Genomic DNA, 18560 nt, shown 5'->3' with positions numbered 1-18560 from the left:
CCTGCGGCCATTTCTCTGGTCAGACTCCCCCCCCGGGCTGGCTGACTGCTGGAGTTAGAGGCTTAGAGCAGGAAGGATCCACTGGAAGTTTCTGGAAAAGCTCCTCCCTACATTCTCTGTCAAGAAAGTCAATTAGAAGCAACAAAACCCATACCACCTCTGAAGGACTACAATGAGCCGTCAGACCCTTGAAGACTTAAAAGCCACAGGGATGGACGGGACTCCCTTTCGTGACCCCATTCAGCTTAGCACTGGCCTGTGCAGAAACCACGTGAACCGCGGCAGGTGATGGCGGACTTCTGTCACCTCACCGGGCGTAGCATGCATCCCGGCGACGGGGTCCGACACAGTTGCTCCCCTGCAGCAAAACAACCCGCCCAGAATCTCGGCGCACCGTGACGCAGGAGGAACAGTTGAGGATGTCGCTAACTTTCTACGGCCCAGACGCTCTGAAAAGTAGAGTGTTCGCTGGTTTGTGCTTTGTTCTGGTTTTAAGCAAAGACCTAGCTTTTCTAGTTAGAGGCTATGGGAAGAATTTAGCCTCCAACACTACCACAAACGGAAATAGACCTTTTTCCTAGACCCAGTCCATGTCTTGAAGAGGCACCGTGCTGGCCAGCGAACTCGTGAGAGTGTGAGATCCGCTCCACCGCGCAGGTCTCTGAGGTCTCAAGCAAACGACCCGGGCTTTTCCGAATCCTCGTTTCCTGTCTGTGACGAGGAGCCTGGATCAGCGGGACAGTGAGAGGGCTGACAGGAGAGCAGAAGCTGGAGGGTGAGCTGGAGGCAGTTTCAGGCGTCAGTCTCCAGAATGAGGGAGAACAAGCAGAGAGTGTCCGAAAACGTGAGAGAAAGCCGTGGGAGAGAGCCAAGGTTCACAAGCCAAGAGGCTTTGGATAAAAATGTAAGTAGTAATGGTTAGGATTCTTTTCATTTCTTTTTATTTATTTATTTATATTTATTTTCAGCGTAACAGTATTGTTTCTGCACCACACCCAGTGCTCCATGTAGTCTGTGCCCTCTCTATTACCCACCACCTGGTACCCCGACCTCCCTGCCCCTTCAAACCCCTCAGATTGTTTTTCAGAGTCCATAGTCTCTCTTGGTTCACCTCCCCTTCCAATTTCCCCCAACTCCCTTCTCCTCTCCATCTCCCCATGTCCTCCATGCTATTTGTTATGCTCCACAAATAAGTGAAACCAGATGATAATTGACTCTCTCTGCTTGACTTATTTCACTCAGCATCATCTCCTGCAGTCCCGTCCATGTTGCTACAAAAGTTGGGTATTCATCTTTTTATTTCTTTTTAAGATTTTAAGATTTTATTTGCTCCTTTGAGAGGGAGAGACAGGCACAAGCAGGGGGAACGGCGGCAAAGGGAGAAGCAGGCTCCCCTGGAGCAGAGAGCCGACGCGGGGCTCGATCCCACGACCCTGAGACCATGACCTGAGCTGAAGGCAGACGCTTCGGAAGGCCCGCAGACCGAGGAAGACCCTCGAAGGCAGACCGAGGAGGCCCGCAGGTGCGCGTGATGGTCAGCACCCTGGGTCCTCCTCTCCCACCTGGCCGCCGCCGGCCTCGCATCAGTAAGCCATTTTCCCACTCCGAGTCTACCCCGTTGGGTTGTTCTAAGCATCAAGGGCCTGGAGTCCAGGGTTTGTACCTAGAAACACTTCAACTTTTCTGTAAGGACCAATTCTGCACTTGCCCGACAGCGCGCACCCTGTAACGTGCTCCACGTGAGGAGTTGAAGCCCCTCCGGGCTAGCCAGACGCAGCCCGCCCGGGTCCTGAACTGCGCGCAGGTGCGCCGGGTCGGTGTGGATTGCGCATGTGCGCCTGGTCGGTGTGGATCACGCACGCGCCGGGTCCGGGTCGATCGCGCATGCGCCGCTTCGCTCCTGCGAGAGCCGCTCCTCTCGTCAGTCAGAACCACGGCGCCGCTTCCCGCGCGAGGTCCCGCCACGTCGTCCCCCCGCGTTGTCCCCGCACCGCGAGAGCCGTCTGCGGGACGTGCTGACGCCGCCGAGGCGGTGACTCCGATGCAGACCGGCATCCCGGGCTGGCTGGGTGCTGGGGAGCACCGCCCGCTCCCGCCGGCGACACGCTTCACCGGAAGACCCGGGAGCCGCGGAGAGAAGCCCGGTGCCCAGCGGAGGCCCGCAGGACGGCCCGTGAGGGAGGCTGCGTCCGCCCCAGTTTTCTTTATTTATTTATTTAGGTGAGAGAGCGAGCGTGAGAGGGGAGAGGGCCAGAGGCAGACGCGGACGCCCCGCCGAGCGGGGAGCCCGATGCGGGACTCGATCCCGAGGCTCCAGGATCGTGACCGGAGCGCAAGGCAGTCGCTTAACCAGCTGGGCCACCCAGGAGCCCCCGTCCACCCCATTTTTACAGACGACGAAACCGTGGTCCCCCAAAATGATAGACTCGCTCCCTGTCCCGCTGTCCGCCCAGGCCGAGGGCCACCCACGCCGCCGTGCCCGAGCTAACCCTGTGGCCGAGAGCCGCCTCCCCCTGGAAGCCCACCGCGTGCCGGCGGCCAGCTTCCGCTGGGCGGTGCCGTGAGGGACTGTCCTTGCACACTCGGGAACTGACCGTCCGGTGGCTTCCGCGGGACACGCCCTTCAGGCACGGTGGAGTTAATTCTCTGGAGTGAGAGAAAATCGGGGTGCGGCTCTACAGAGAGTTCAGGGTCTCCGTATGAGTCAGCGGATTTTGTAGAAACAAGTTACTGCAGACGCGGGATGCGAGGAACACCGCTCTGGGCTGGGGAAAGCAGAGGGAAAGTGAGGTGGCCGTGCAGAGGTGAGTGGTGGCCGGGAGGACTGGGCATCACTCCCCGTGCCCAGTCCCCACCCATCCCCTCCTGGGCACTTGGGGCTGGGGGCGATGAGGATGAGGACGAAAACATGTTTTTTAAGCGAAGAAGAAGCAAAGAAGAAGGTAGAATGTAGTTTTCAGCCCAATATGCGATCTGATTGGTTGCGAGGTAATGAGCTCTGCGGGGTGGCCACTGTGAGCTAGCCTGCCTTTCCGGAGTGCCTGGCGTCCACTCGGAAAGAGCGGACAGGACAGGACGGTCCGTGGGCTCCTCCCTTCCTCAGCAGAGCCTCCCTTCCAGCGCCGGCTTCCTCCGCTCGGGCCCCCCTTCCCCAGGGACAGCGAATCCGTCTGAAAATCAGTAAGGGCTGAGGTCTGGAACTCCAGAAACGAAGCCTCTCTCCTAGGATCTTCTGGAGCACAGCGCCCACAGTTCGACCAGAGTTATATCCACGCGTTCCTAACCTGCTTATACTTCAGTTTAAAATCCAGTCTTTTTAGAAGGAAACGGCCTGCTTTGGAAATGTCTGCTCGGGCACCACGTGGCCAGGCCGCCTGGCCGTTTCTCAACACACACACGGAGGTGAAGAGTCCGCCCTTCCTCCTCCATGCAAACACAGAGACCAGTTCTTGGAAACCGGTCCTCCTCTCTCCATCCACGTTTAAAAGGGGACGGCTTCCCACTACATTTTTATGAGTGTTCTTGATTTAAGATTAAGAAGAAAACACATGCGTGAATCATGCTGTTCAGATAAAGCCCCGTCCCCTTATAAAGGACAGCCGCCGAGGGGAGACACGGAAGCCGACAGCAGGTGTTCTCTCGAGTAAGGACAGTGAGAGTGGAGCGTCTCGCCGTCCTCGTGCTGCTGTGTCTGCCCGTCGTACCGTGAGCGAGGAGGACTCCGACGCAGACTTTGTGAAGGTACTTGGTGAGGGCGGCCACCGCAGCCGCGGCCCGTCCCAGGGGCGGGAACAAATGTGCCGGCTTCGTCCCGCAACCCGGAGGAGGCTTGGACTGGTGGTCCCTGTGCGGGAACGAGTTAGCCCCGGGAAACCGGCAAGTGCTGGAGATGGGTTGTCGGTAGCTTTGAACGGAGAAGGGAAGCATCAGGGGCAGGAAGGGCGTCAAACCCCTCCAGCTCATGGAAGAAGACACTAGCAGTTGTTTGGGGCCAAATGAGGGGAGCAAAGGAAAAATTCATGAAACGTCTCTGGCTTTAGAATGTCTTTGGTTGCAATAGGGAGGACAGACATACTCAGTTTGATTTTCAAATAATTGTAGATAGTAATTTTCATATCATTACTTGTCATGTGTAGGCAAAAGAATTTATCCTACATCAGTCTTGAACAGGGTCTATATTAACAGTATAAATTTCGACCCCCTTTCTGCCTTTCAAAACTCCTCCCGTTCTATAGCTGGATGGAACTCCTTTACATGTCTTAGATGGGTTGCTGACAACTCATGAACTAGTTAATAAAGTCAATTTGATCTTTTATATTATTATGTTGAGTTTCTGTTGTTTACTACCCCATTAGCAATACCTGGAAGAGTACTACAGCCTTGCAAAAGATGTGAAACCATCTCTTAGAAGGGACGGTGTTCCCCTCATTGAGAAAATCCGAGAAATGCAGAAGTACCTTGGGTGGGAGGTGATGGGGAAGCTGGACGCAGACACTCTGGAGATGGTGCGTAAGCCCAGGTGTGGTGTTCCTGACGTCGGCGGCTTCACCAGCTTCCCTGGCATGCCCAAGTGGAGGAAAACCCACCTTACCTACAGGTAATGGGACAAAGAGGTTTTCACACACTACCCAGATTTTACTAATGACTATCACAGGAGAAAATAACTTCTTCAATTTTCCTCTTAAAGGATTATGACTTCTACACTGGATTTGCCAAGAGATGCTGTTGATTCTACCACTGAGGAAGCCCTGAGCCTCTGGCAGGAGGTGACCCCACTGACCTTCTTCAGGGCTGATGACGGAGAGGCTGACATAAAGATCTTCGCAGTTAGAAGCAAAACAAAGGGAAAAAACCCCACAAAAACCATGAAATGCATCCATTTATCTAGTTGCTATTGGGGGACGGTGCTCCAAAGAGATCCGAATTACCTATCCTTCCAATAAACACACTTTCTCTGTTAGATCATGGAGACTTTAGCCCTTTTGATGGGTCGGGACATGTTTTGGCGCATGCCTACCCGCCCGGCCCCGGCATAAGAGACGCTCACTTGACGACGATGAACTCTGGGTGGAGAATCGGTCAGGTGGGTCACCTATCTCTTGGGACGGCTTCAGGAGTAGCGTCTACCACTGTCCAAGAATACCTGGATCATTCAGAATGAGCAGTAAAGGTAACATACTAATGACCACGATGTGGAATTAGGTCTGCGTGTCCTTCCTTCTCCCAGCAAGCGCAAACCTGGAGGCACCATTCCATCTCACTTCCACAACTTAGGGTCCCAAGGAGGTTTTAGAATGGGCATTTTCACAATGCTTTTGATAATTTTAACTGGAAATGATAAAGGTAGAATGAATTGCATTGAATCACTTCCAACCTAACATGTGCCCTTGGGTTTCTTCTTGTCTTTCCATTGAACTCTTTCTCTTAAAATATCAGCGAAAATGTCGGAAAATAAAGGAAATTGTTAAGTCCTCTATTTAAGTAAACCTGTAACTATCTCTAGCTTAAGAGCTTTTTTTTTCTCTTCCTAAGTTAATTCTGAAAGCTTTTACTAGGTTTAAACACAATGACTAAAGCTAACTACATTTTAGTTATTTTTTTTTCAAGTGGTGCCTGAAGTTTACAAACACACTGTTGAGAAAATTGCTATTTTCAAGATTGTTTGAATTTTTAATGCAAATGCAAAGAGCATCTTTACTGAGAGTAAAAAACTTGTGCTGCAAGAAATGTTCTTGTTTTATTCAAACAACTGTTTTGTTCTGCATAATTACTTGGAGGTTTGGTTAAATTAATTCTACTATTAATTTTAATAGAAATGTTTATCATATAAAGAAAAGCTGAATTCAGCTGTCCTTGGGCTGCAGAAAACTGTTATTGGACATATTTCTGTTTTAAACTAAAGATTGTGTCTATCCCTTTTGGCACCTACTCCTGAAAAGGTTTTTAACCATCAAAAATTATTGGATTATTTTGAAAAGGAGGAAGAACAACTCTGGTTAAATCCCCACAGGAAATTACCAGTTTTTGTTGCATAAGAGTTTGAGGAATAACATAAATCCTCTGTGATTAATTTCAAACAAGGTTACCTCTGGCACATGTTACTAAATTTGAACAATAACCGACTTTGTATTTGTAGAGACAATGAAGATTCACACATGAGGACACGGTAGTCTTGGTATCTCCAAAAAAAAATACCTTTTGGAAACGGTGTTTATCATTGTCACTATAGGTGAAGTGACCAGCTTTCCCTGACCAAAGAGAGACCTGGGAGGAGGAATATGGTAACTAGCTCTCATTATCTTGACTTCAAGTCAACCTTGAAGAATGATTAAGTAGGGCCTACACCCATCAACGAGCCCATCCGCAAATAAGGAGATGCCCGGTGTTCTGAGGGTAGCCTGGATGACTGGCATGTGTTCTTATATGTATGTTTATAGAACTAACAGCTGTGAGGTCTGAATATTTATGGTTCTTCACATAGGAACCAACTTACTCTTGGTCACTGCTCATGAACTTGGCCACTCCTTGGGTCTCTTTCTCTGGGCCGACCCCCGCGCTCTGATGTACCCAGTCTACAGCACACACACAGACCTGGCCCGCTTCCGCCTTTCTCGAGATGACATGGATGGCGTCCAGTCCCTGTACGGTGAGCGAGGCTGGAAACAATGCCTGCTCCTTCCTGATGTTTTTAGGAAAGTGTTCTAATGGCGGTCCTCGGGAGAGCTTGAAAACGCGGCACGATGCATTTGCAGTTCCTCTCAAGCCCCTGGGAGCTCCGGGAAAGCACTCACATGGACGATAGCGTCACAGTCCCTCTGTTTGCCTCCCTACATCTGTTCCCTTCAGGATCTCCCCCTGGCTCCCCAGGTGATCCCGTGGTGCCCACAGAATCTGTGCCTTCAGGACCGGGGACCCCAGCCGCGTGCGACCCTGCTTTGTCCTTCGATGCAGTCAGCACCCTGAGGGGAGAAATCCTCTTCTTTAAGGACAGGTCAGACCAGAAGATTCCACTTCCCTCTCTCTTCTTCTGACGTTCAATGTTTAGAAGGGAGAATGGAGACTTAACAGAAACGTTTTGAGAGAATATTTCCTCTACATTTAACAGATCCATTCAGATCTGGCTCTTGCTGCATTTTAGCATCTCCTTAGAATAATGCGGATCGCGTTAAGGATGATTCTAGGTCCCTAGAACGTACGCTGGATGAAGGCATGGGGTCTTATGTGTGCAGTTCACTTTTGGGGCCCCAGGGCCTGGAACAGGCCTGGCCCAGGTGGTGAGTGAGTTGAATTAGTAAATGAGTAATTGCTACATTTAAATCCCATCAGCCCCATCCTGTTTCAGAAGGCACAGGTGCGTCTTGTGAAGGAGAAGTGTATCTTTACCTTTGCTGACAAATGCTACTACTTAAATTAATTTCAGAAAAAGTGTTTCTGGCACAATATTCAAATTGCACCAAAAGACAGAGTGAAAAGAAAAATCTCTCTCCCACATCTGACCTCTGCAGAGCCTTGTTCTCCCTGTATGGGGGAGCACCTCGACCCACCCTTTGTCTTTTTACAAAAACACTCTATTCCCATACAAACAAAAATCGGTGTATTTTTCCTGCTACTTTTTTCAAAAATGTTAATGAGTGCATAATATATCTATCATGGATGGACTTTTAGAATGCTTTGGGGCCAAGTGACAGCCACCCCAAAATGTGTCACTTGGGCATCTCGAATATTTTAAATGAAAGTCACTCAGGAGCCAGCCTGGGCAGGAGGGACACCGAGACCGTCCTCTCTCTCCCTGAAAGCAGGGGGTGAACGTTCAGGTGAAGGGCGCCCTGCCCTCCCTGTTCCCGGAGGTAAAGACACGTCCGCATCACTGGAGATGGGGCATTTAGAGCAAGAAGGCCATGTCCACAGCCCTTGCGACCTGTTACTACTGGGCTCTGCCCCCCCCCCAAGTCTGTTTACGATTCCTTAGCAACCGAAGCTCCCAGAGTTACGTTTCCTTTGTCCTGCCGGTGCCTCACAGCTCCGTGTGCTCTCTGCCTTGAAAGTGTAACAGCTGCCCCCCCGGGTCATGTCTTCAGGTCTCAGTCTTGTAATGGGGCTCTGTGTGCACATAATAAACTCTGGGTTTTATTCTCCCATTAGTTTGTGTCATGTAAATTTACTTCTTTGTCCAGCTGGAAGATCTTGAAGGTCAGGAGGAATTTTTCCTTCCCTTTGAACATTGCTAAAGCGTAACAATTACATGGTCATGGATTTCATTACTCTGGGATCACAGGAAGGAAGATGGTCCATACCAACTTCTGAGTTGCCATTGTTTGAGAGAGAATATGTTCCTTTATATACATATCTAAAGGAGAAAAACAATTGTAATTAATTTCTGTGTGTTCCAGATATTTCTGGCACAGATCTGACTGGAGCCTTGAACTGAATTTCATTTGATTTCTACATTTTGGCCCTCTCTACCCTCAGGCTTGGATGCTGCATATGAAGTTACAAGCAAAGATACCCTTTTTGTGTTTAAAGGTAAGTGCTGTGCAAGAATTTTAATTCGATGAAATAACTTCCATTACAACAATTTCACCAAGACATTAATTTTCTCTATTAAATTAAATTTATTTTATTTAGTTTATTACTGTAAGGCCTAATGTTGATGCTTAAATAGGATGTGTACAAAGAACACTATAAGTTCTATTTTAAATATCCAGTGAGAGGGTGTCTGGATGGCTCAGTGGGTTAAGCGTCTGCCTTCGGCTCAGGTCATGATCCCAGGGTCCTGGGATCAAGCCCCGCATCGGGCTCCCTGCTCAGCAGGAAGCCTGCTTCTCCCACTCCCACTCTTCCTGCTCATGTTTGCTCTCTCACTGTCTCTCTCTGTCAAATAAATAAAATCTTTTTTAAAAAATATAAAAAAACAAAATATCCAATGAGACCTAAGTAATAGATGCTATTTCATGTTCATGAATAGAAAAATAGTAATAACTAATACAGAAATGTAACAATAATAATGTAATATAGTAGTATAGTATAATAATAGTAATGTAATATAGATATGATAGACACATCTGGATACATAAGGAATTTTCCATTCAAATGCCAAAATATTTTCTTTTCAAATGCCAAAATATTTTTTACAGAACTTGACAAATTAGTTCCATAACTTGTATGGAAGAGCAAAGGCCAAGAATAGGCAGGATGGGGCCCTGGGTAGCTCAGTCAGTTAAGCAGCTGCCTTTGGGTCCTGGGTCCTAGGATGGAGCCCCGCATCGGGCTCTCTGCTCAGCGGGGATCCTGCTTCTCCATCTCCCTCTGCCTGCCTTTCTGCCTACTTCTGTTCTCTCTCTCTCTGTCAAATAAATAAAGTCTTAAAAAAAATAAAAAAGAATAGGCAGGATGCTCCTGCATCGAATGTCCTGCATCATAGCGCTTGGGCGGATGAAATAATGTAGTGTCAGTGCAAGGATGGGTGCAATAGCTAATGGGACAGACAGGGCCTCTCTGCTCCTGTATCAGATTTGTAAACTGCTGTTTCCACTTGTCCCACAGTTAATCTTCTCTTTGAGCTGCTATTACTTCTTGAATCAGTTTTGCTAGCATATTTTTCTAAAAATGTATTAACTTGGTGTGTTTTCAAGTCAACTGGTAAGGAACTTTCTGAGTGTTATTTTCTTATCTTCATTATTGCTGAAGTTTTGCTCCCTTTGTCCTTCCTAATACTGAATCTTCATGCTTCTCTCTTTACCGTCTCTGGGACAACAGGATGTGTAATGATTTTATTCATCCTCTCAGAGAATGAATGTTCAGCTTTGCTAATCCTCTCTATTGTGTTTTGATGGTCTATTTAAGTTGTTTCTGTCTGCAGCATTGTTGCCCCTTCTGTGCTGTCTTTGAACCTATTCCGTTGTGTTTTACACCTTAAGCTTGGTAGCCCTTTCTTCTTTTCTGGTGTAAATTTATACACCTGCAAATACCCCTTTCTCAGCTTTTGCTTCATTCCTACAAGGTTTGATATGTAGTGTTTATAATTTTGTTCATTTTTCAGGGTTTTTTTTTTTTCAAATTCCATTTTTAATTTTTTCCCTTGACTCTGAAGTTTTGGGGAAGATGGTTAAACCTCAACCTGTGTGGGGACTTTTTGAAGTTAGGTATTTCTGACAATCTCACTTTTATGAGGAGTCAACGAAACGTTGTGATGCTGTGCCAGATGTCGCAAAGGGTTGTGTAGCTCTGAAGCACGGTGCTCGGCCGTTAGTTCACCCGGCGCTTACGTGGTCTTGCGACGAGCTGGGCACTGTGCTCGTTGGCGGGCGGCGAGCCCGAGCGAGGCTCCTGTTCTAGAGAAGGCGGCCAAGATGAAGCTGGGAGTGCGACACGTGGGCAGAGCTGGGGTGGAGGGTCCAGCCCGGCGCCACACCCAGGAGGTGGAGTGGAGGAGGAGGTGCCGTTTAGGATGCGTGTTGAAGGAGAACTTTGCTGTGTGGTCCGGGGCTGAGCGTGTAGAGGGTAGGAAAGGTCTTCAGGGCAGAAGGCGCCGTCTGCCCCCGGGGAAGACCGCGTGGGAACCGGGCGGACGGGATCGGCCTCACATGGGTGAGGCAGGAGAGCCGCACCGCGACGGGCGTTTCAGACGTGTCAGCCCGGTGGGACGTGAGGCGGCGGTTCGGGGTTGGCCTGGAGGGGAGGTGTGAGGAGGAGAAGCAGAGACGCTGAGGGTCCCACTGCCCTAAGTCGCTGAACTCCGGGTGGCTTCCTAAGGTGTCAGAAGAAGCGCAGTCCGCACCTGTGACCATGAGATCCCAGGGAAAGTGTCCCGTAAGCAACCGACCTAGTGACACAGACACACGAACAGCTCCACGTTAGATACTTAGGTTAAGAAGTCACCAGTGACCAGGACCAGTCACCATAATTATAAACTGTAATAAACTCTCCTATTTACAGATAATAAACATACGACCCAGAAAGGGCAGGGACCAGAGTTAACGGCTCATTGACTCACTCGCTCACTTGGGGAATATTGGTGAAATACTGGCTATCGCCTGGGCTTTGGGTTAGTGGTTGGAATTAAAACCAAGGATTCCGGTTTTGCACAAGAATGTACTAAAACCTTTTCTAAAACCACAAGTCTTCACTAAAATTTCTTGGCTTTCCTTTTTCAATAGGAAGTCAGTTCGGGGCCATGAGAGGAACGGAGGTACAAGCACGTTATCCGAAAGGCATCCACACCCTGGGTTTTTCTGCAACTGTGGGGAAAATTGATGCAGCCTTTTCTGATAAGGAAAAGAAGAAAACGTACTTCTTTGTAGGGGACAAATGCTGGCGGTAAGACTCGGATGGAATGGCTTTGTATGAAGCCTTGTTAGGGAAATTACCCTCTTTCCTGAAGGAACTCCCCCACTCCCACCCTCTACCCTGCTTTAACTAACAACCTTCTGATTGTGAAGAAGACAACTTACAGTTACTCGGCTTATCCCATATAGTAATGGGCTCTCAGAATGGCTGGGTACTGGGTCATAGATCCAGACACCAGAAGACATCAGGAGAGGCCACCTGCAGTTGTCCAGACACCAGGCCCCCATGGGAAGTGCAGGTGTGTCAGGCTGTAGAGACAGGGTCTACAGGGAAGGTGCAAGAGCAAACCAGGAGCTTTTCAGCCAAATGACGAACTCACTTCCCATGTCTTGTGCTTGCGGTCCTCATGCATTTCTGGCAGGAAGGCATCAGGCCTCTGGGTTGAGGCTTGGAAACTTGACCTCAGACATGTAGAGAGAACCCCCGTGGCACAACCTGCTACTCTGGTCCCTGGAGAAAACAGTTTCTGTGCTAAGCTTATCGTCCAGGAAAGTGATAAATTTTTGTAGTCCTAAAATGTTTGACACTTGTTTCCCCTGACTTGAGAGGGATCTGGGATCCCACACGGGGGCAGTAATACTACGGCATGCGTGACGTGAAGCTGTGTTTCCTTCACTAGGTACAGATTTGATGAAAACAGCCAGTCCATGGAGCAAGGCTTCCCCAGACCGACAGCGGATGACTTTCCCGGGGTTGCAGAGGTTGATGCCGTGTTTCAGCACTTTGGTAAGGAGGCACTCCTTTCGTTGCCAATGGGGATGCTCGGGGGCATTTTATGGTATCAAAATCACGTGGAGAATCCGAACGATTTTCAAATCACTCAATCTTATACCCTTTTTATTCTAAACTTCTGAACATTTTAACTTTCTAATTTCTGTAATTGGAGTTTAAATTCTGTTTTTCCTGAATAATTTCCAAGTCTCTGCTTCATACCTGCCCATACTGCCAAAGGTGCTTTCTCACACCACGTGACTCAGGTCACTACGTTGCTATAAACATGCAACCAGGTTGGAGCTAAGCTTACGGACGGCAGGTGTCCTCCTTTCTCATCCTCTTGCCTGCTCTCTTCCATCCCATCCAGACCTGCCTGGACTTCTGCGGCAGTCACGCATTGCCTACATTAAATAATTCACTTGCTAAAAAAAATAGTAGTCTTCCCGTGTCCTTGAGATAGACGAAATTTGATCCCTGGTAACGGGCAGATGAGAAGGTAACAGCTGTGCTCGTTCTAAGGCAATTTGCAGGGAGATGGGAGGATCTGAGGATCCTAACACACGAGGCTCGTGATCTTATCACTAAGACAACTTGACTTTGGTGCATATGGAGTGGGCAGTGGGCCTCCGGGGCTTTGTACGATTGCCCTGATGCTCTTGGGTCCAACTGCCCCCCACGCTACACTTTAGGACCTAGTGGGGTAAGCGGGAGTTTTTTTTATACTTTAATTGTTTTTTTAATTTTTATTTATTTATTTTGAAATTAATGAAATGCAAATTTATTTTGAAAGATAGAGAATTCATAGGAGCTTTTGAACAGGCTGAATCAGGATACTATAATTCCCAGCATGTGTGATTCCCAGCATTACATTTTTCTTTTTTTTTTTTTTTTAGCATTTTTTAAAAAATTTTTTCAGCATAACAGTATTCATTATTTTTGCACCACACCCAGTGCTCCATGCAATCCATTGCCCTCTCCAATACCCACCACCTGGTCCCCCCAAGCTCCCACCCCCCCCACCCCTTCAAAACCCTCAGATTGTTTTTCAGAGTCCATAGTCTCTCATGGTTCACCTCCCCTTCCAATTTCCCCCAACTCCCTTCTCCTCTCCATCTCCCCTTGTCCTCCATGCTATTTGTTATGCTCCACAAATAAGTGAAACCATATGATAATTGAATCTCTCTGCTTGACTTACTTCACTCAGCATAATCTCTTTCAGTCCCGTCCATGTTGCTACAAAAGTTGCGTATTCATCCTTTCTGATGGAGACATAAAACTCCATACTGTATATGGACTACATCTTCCTTATCCATTCGTCCGTTGAAGGGAATCTTGGTTCTTTCCACAGTTTGGCGGCTGTGGCCATTGCTGCTATAAACACTGGGGTACAGATGGCCCTTCTTTTCACTACATCTGTATCTTGGGGTAAATACCCAGTAGTGCAATTGCAGGGTCATAGGGAAGTTCTATTTTTAATTTCTTGAGGAATCTCCACACTGTTCTCCAAAGAGGCTGCACCAACTTGCATTCCCACCAACAGTGTAAGACGGTTCCCCTTTCTCCACATCCCCTCCAACACATGTTGTTTCCTGTATTGCTAATTTTGGCCATTCTAACTGGTGTAAGGTGGTTTTAATTTGAATCTCCCTGATGGCTAGTGATGATGCACATTCTTTCATGTGTCTGATAGCCATTTGTATGTCTTCATTGGAGAAGTGTCTATTCATATCTTCTGCCCATTTTTTGATATGATTGTCTGTTTTGTGTGTGTTGAGTTTCAGGAGTTCTTTATAGATCCTGGATATCAACCTTTTGTCTGTACTGTCATTTGCAAATATCTTCTCCCATTCCGTGGGTTGCCTCTTTGTTTTGTAGACTGTTTCCTTTGCTGTGCAGAAGCTTTGATCTTGAGGAAGTCCCAAAAATTCATCTTCACTTTTGTTTCCTTTGCCTTTGGAGACATATCTTAAAAGAAGTTGCTGTGGCTGATATCGAAGAGATTACTGCCTATGTTCTCCTCTAGGATTCTGATGGATTCCTGTCTCACATTGAGATCTTTTATCCATTTTGAGTTTATCTTTGTGTACGGTGTAAGAGGATGGTCGAGTTTCATTCTTCCGCATATAGCTGTCCAGTTTTCCCAGCACTATTTATTGAAGAGACTGTCTTTTTTCCACTGTATATTTTTTTCTGTTTTGTCGGAGATTATTTGACCATAGGGGCACCTGGGTGGCTCAGTGGGTTAAGCGGCTGCCTTCGGCTCAGGTCATGATCTCAGGGTCCTGGGATGGAGCCTCACATCAGGCTCTCTGCTCAGCAGGAAGCCTGCTTCCTCCTCGCTCTCTCTCTCTCTCTCTCTCTCTCTGCCTGGCTCTCTGCCTACTTGTGATCTTTCTCTCTATCAAATAAATAAATAAAATCTTTAAAAAAAAAAAGATTATTTGACCATAGAGTTGAGGGTCCATATCTGGGCTCTCTACTCTGTTCCACTGGTTTATGTGTCTGTTTTTATGCCAGTACCATGCTGTCTTGGTGATCACAGCTTTGTAGTAAAGCTTGAAATCAGGTAACGTGATGCCGCCAGTTTTATTTTTGTTTTTCAATATTTCCTTAGCAATTCGGGGTCTCTTCTGATTCCATACAAATTTTAGGATTATTTGCTCCAGCTCTTTGAAAAATACTGGTGGAATTTTGATGGGAATGGCATTAAAAGTATAGACTGCTCTAGACAGTATAGACATTTTTAACAATGTTTATTCTTCCGAGAGCATGGAATGGTCTTCCATCTTTTTATATCTTCTTCAGTTTCTTTCATGAGTGTTCTGTAGTTCCTTGAGTACAGTTCCTTTACCTATTTGGTTAGGTTTATTCCCAGATATCTTATGGTTCTTGGTGCTATAGTGAATGGAATCGATTCTCTAATTTCCCTTTCTGTATTTTCATTGTTAGTGTATAAGAAAGCCACTGATTTCTCTACATTGACTTTGTATCCTGCCACGTTACTGAATTGCTGTATGAGTTCTAGTATTTGGGGGTGGAGTCTTTTGGGTTTTCCATATAAAGAATCATGTCATCTGTGAAGAGAGAGAGTTTGACTTCTTCATTGCCAATTTGGATACCTTTTCTTTCTCTTTGTAGTCTGATTGCTGTTGCTAGAACTTTTAATACTATGTTGAACAAGAGTGGTGAGAGTGGGCATCTTTATCGTGTTCCTGATCCCAACGGGAAGGCTGCAAGCTTTTTGCCATTGAGGATGGTATTTGCTGTGGGTCTTTCATAGATAGATTTTATGAAGTTCAGGAATGTTCCCTCTATCCCTATACTTTGAAGTATTTTAATCAGGAACGGATGCTGGATCATCGAAGCAGAAAATCAATAAAGAAACAAGAGCATTGAATGACACGTTGGACTAGATGGACCTCATAGATATATACAGAACATTCCACCCTAAAACAACAGAATACTCATTCTTCTCAAGTCCACATGGAACCTTCTCCAGAATAGACCACGTACTGGGTCACAAATTATGGATTCAACCGATAGCAGAAGACTGAGATTATTCCCTGCATATTCTCAGATCACAATGCTTTGAAACTGGAGCTCAATCACAAGGAAAAGTTCTGAAGGAACTCAAACACCTGGAAGCTAAAGACCACCTTGCTTAAGAATGCTTGGATCAACCAGGAGATCAAAGAAGAACTGAAATAATTCATGGAAACCAATGTCAATGAAGACACTTTGGTCCAAAACCTATGGGATGCAGCAAAGGCAGTCCTAAGGGGGAAATACATAGCCATCCAAGCCTCCTTCAAAAAAAAAAATAGAAAAATCCAGAAAACACCAGCTGTCTCTCTACATCTTAAGGAACTGGAGAATCAACAACAAATTAAACCAACTCCACACATAAGAAGGGAAATAATCAAGATTAGAGCAGAGATCACTGAGGTAGAAACCAGAGATACAGTAGAACATATCAATGAAACTAGAAGCTGTTTTTTTGAAAGAATCAATAAGATCAATAAGCCATTGGCCACACTAATCCAAAAGAAAAGAGAGAAAGCCCAAATTAATAAAATTATAAATGAAAAGGAGAGATCACAACTAACACCAAGAAAGTAGAAACAGTCATCAGAAGTTATTAACAACAGTTATATGCCAATAAGCTAAGCAACCTAGATGAAATGGATGCATTCTTGGAAAACTATAAACTCCCAAAATTGAACCAGGAAGAAATTGACAACCTAAATAGAACGATATCTAGTAACGAGATTGAAGCAGTAATCAAAAACCTCCTAAAAAACAAGAGCCCAGGACCTGATGGATTCCTTGGGGAATTCTACCAAACTTTCAAAGAAGAAATAACACCTATTCTCCTGAAGCTGTTTCAGAAAACTGAAGCAGAAGGAAAACTTCCAGACTCTTTCTATGAAGCCAGCATTACCCTGATCCCCAAACCAGGCAAAGACCCTACCAGAAAGGAGAATTTCAGACCAATATCACTGATGAATATGGATGCTAAGATTCTAAACAAGATCCTAGCAAACAGGATCCAACAGCACATTAAAAAAGATTATCCACCATGACCAGGTGGGATTCATCCCTGGGCTACAAGGATGGTTCAACATTCGCAAATCAATCAATGTGATAGAACAAATCAGTAAGAGAAGAGAGAAGAACCACATGGTCCTCTCAATTGATGCAGAAAAAGCGGAGTATTTAAAATACCATAGAGTTTTATTACTTTGGAGACTGCATAATCTAATGTTTTAAGAGCTCTGGCTTTGAAATCTGAGAAGATGGAGTTCTTCTTCCATCTTTCCTTAGAGATGTTACCTTGGGGAAACCACAAACTCTCCCTAACTTTCACTTTGTTCTCATTAGTGACCTCTCCCATTTTTCTGGGAAGGAGAGATGCCACAAATCATGTAAACACGTAGCACAGAGGCACACGCGTGTGGCCACTGATCAGTGCTGTCCTGCACTAGCTCACTCTTGTTCTGAGTTATGTGTGGTGCAGAATGGATTCACTCGACGATCTCTCATTATTTCCCTCATCTGTATTTCCAGGATTTTTCTATTTCTTCAGAGGGCCATTACAGTTTGCCATTGACCCCAATGCCAGGACGATAACACACACACTGAAGAGTAACAGCTGGTTGTACTGTTAGATGAGAAAAGGAGATAGATTCAAATGAATATAATAATTATTCGCCTAATTTATTATAAGTCCAAATGATGAGTTTCCCCCTCTGTTTAGTGGCCAAAGAGCTTGAGCTCTGTAGACATGTTCGTGGTCCTGGAGCTCTGATCTGGGCCCCTTTACTTGCTGTCGGATCACGCTGAATGGAAGTTGGAGGCAACGGCGGGCACCAGTCAAAGAATGTATCTCCGTGGGTGTTTTATTTGGTATTTAATAAAGATTTTTAATTTTGACCCATTCCTTCTTCCTAGAATAATTCACTTTTAATACAATGACCATAGCATGGGTTGAGCCCTTCCCTGAAGTTCTGTCAGTGGTGCAGAAGGAGGACATCTTCCGTGACGGTGCCAGGGGCGGTCGTGCGCCCTCCCCGGTTCTCTGTCCCTTCACCCACAGGACGTTCTTTCCACCTCCGGATCTTTACGCATTCCTTACACATCTGAGGAAGAAAGAGCTTGGTCAACAGTAGTCCTGTAGGACTGGGTCTGGACAAAGTCGGGAAACAGAGTTCGAGAATGTTTGGATTTAAGAAGCAAATCGTGCAGTGTGTGTTCTCACTTACATGAAACAAAACTAGTCTGAAATCCAGCCGCCTATTTTTTTTTTTTTGTAACCCAAATGTTCTCTTAGTGGTGCCTCTTCACTGCCCTGGAAGCTCAGTTGCTCTATCGTCCTCGCTTGTCAGTAGAATGTTCTCTGCTTCCCGTTTTCTCAGTGGTAGAGGAGTTGGGCAGTGACGGAGGCTCACGGAGCCCAACCTCTTCGAGTTCCATCTGGTGGGAGTAAGAAATAAAGCACTACCAACACAAATCAATAGGTAATTATGAGGATGTTATTAAAGAAATGACACGGTGACGGGGAGAGCGGTGCTGGGGCGGGGGGAGCTGCCCGCTGAAGTCCGGCTGCTCAAGGACCCCTTCCTGGGACAGTAGTGCAAGGGGAGAAGAGCATCTTCTTCCGTCAGCTGGTGGGGTGGGTGGGAGGAGGTTCCCCCCTCTGGGAGGAGGAAATGCAGAATAAGGTCCAGGCTAAGAGGCGGAAAATCTTGGTGTGTGTTCCAGGGTCTGAGAAGGTGGTGCTTGATTGTGTGTCGGGGGAGAGTGTGGCATGAGCAGGTCGGAGGACTCCGCTGTGTCCTGTGTATTAACGAGCCGGGTCTTATTTTAAGGGCATCATGGGTTTGCTGGAGGAGTTTTTTTTTTTTTAACATTTTTTTTTATTATTTATTTGACAGACTGAGATCACAAGTAGGCAGAGAGGCAGGCAGAGAGAGTGGGGGAGGCAGGCTCCCCGCCGAGCA

At 46.6% G+C, this 18560-nt stretch overlaps 1 protein-coding gene across 1 annotated transcript; it reads left to right on the top strand.

Annotated features, from left to right (window-relative positions):
* The first annotated feature begins 1531 nt into the window (after window positions 1-1531).
* LOC116598681 (stromelysin-1-like) lies at window positions 1532-17228 on the top strand. Its single transcript, XM_032357854.1, is given in 15 exon segments — window positions 1532-1586; window positions 1926-2173; window positions 2454-2555; window positions 3595-3741; window positions 4356-4597; window positions 4688-4833; window positions 4962-5045; window positions 5048-5083; window positions 6482-6646; window positions 6847-6991; window positions 8391-8422; window positions 8425-8527; window positions 11161-11316; window positions 11972-12072; window positions 17128-17228. Coding segments are annotated over 15 exon segments (1863 nt in total).
* The last annotated feature ends 1332 nt before the right edge of the window (window positions 17229-18560 follow it).

This window comes from Mustela erminea, chromosome 9 (genome assembly GCF_009829155.1).
Source record: "Mustela erminea isolate mMusErm1 chromosome 9, mMusErm1.Pri, whole genome shotgun sequence".
In the NCBI taxonomy this organism is placed as follows: Eukaryota; Metazoa; Chordata; class Mammalia; order Carnivora; family Mustelidae; genus Mustela; species Mustela erminea.
Note: the sequence above shows the minus strand (reverse complement) of the source record. Positions and strands in the feature narration are given on the sequence as shown.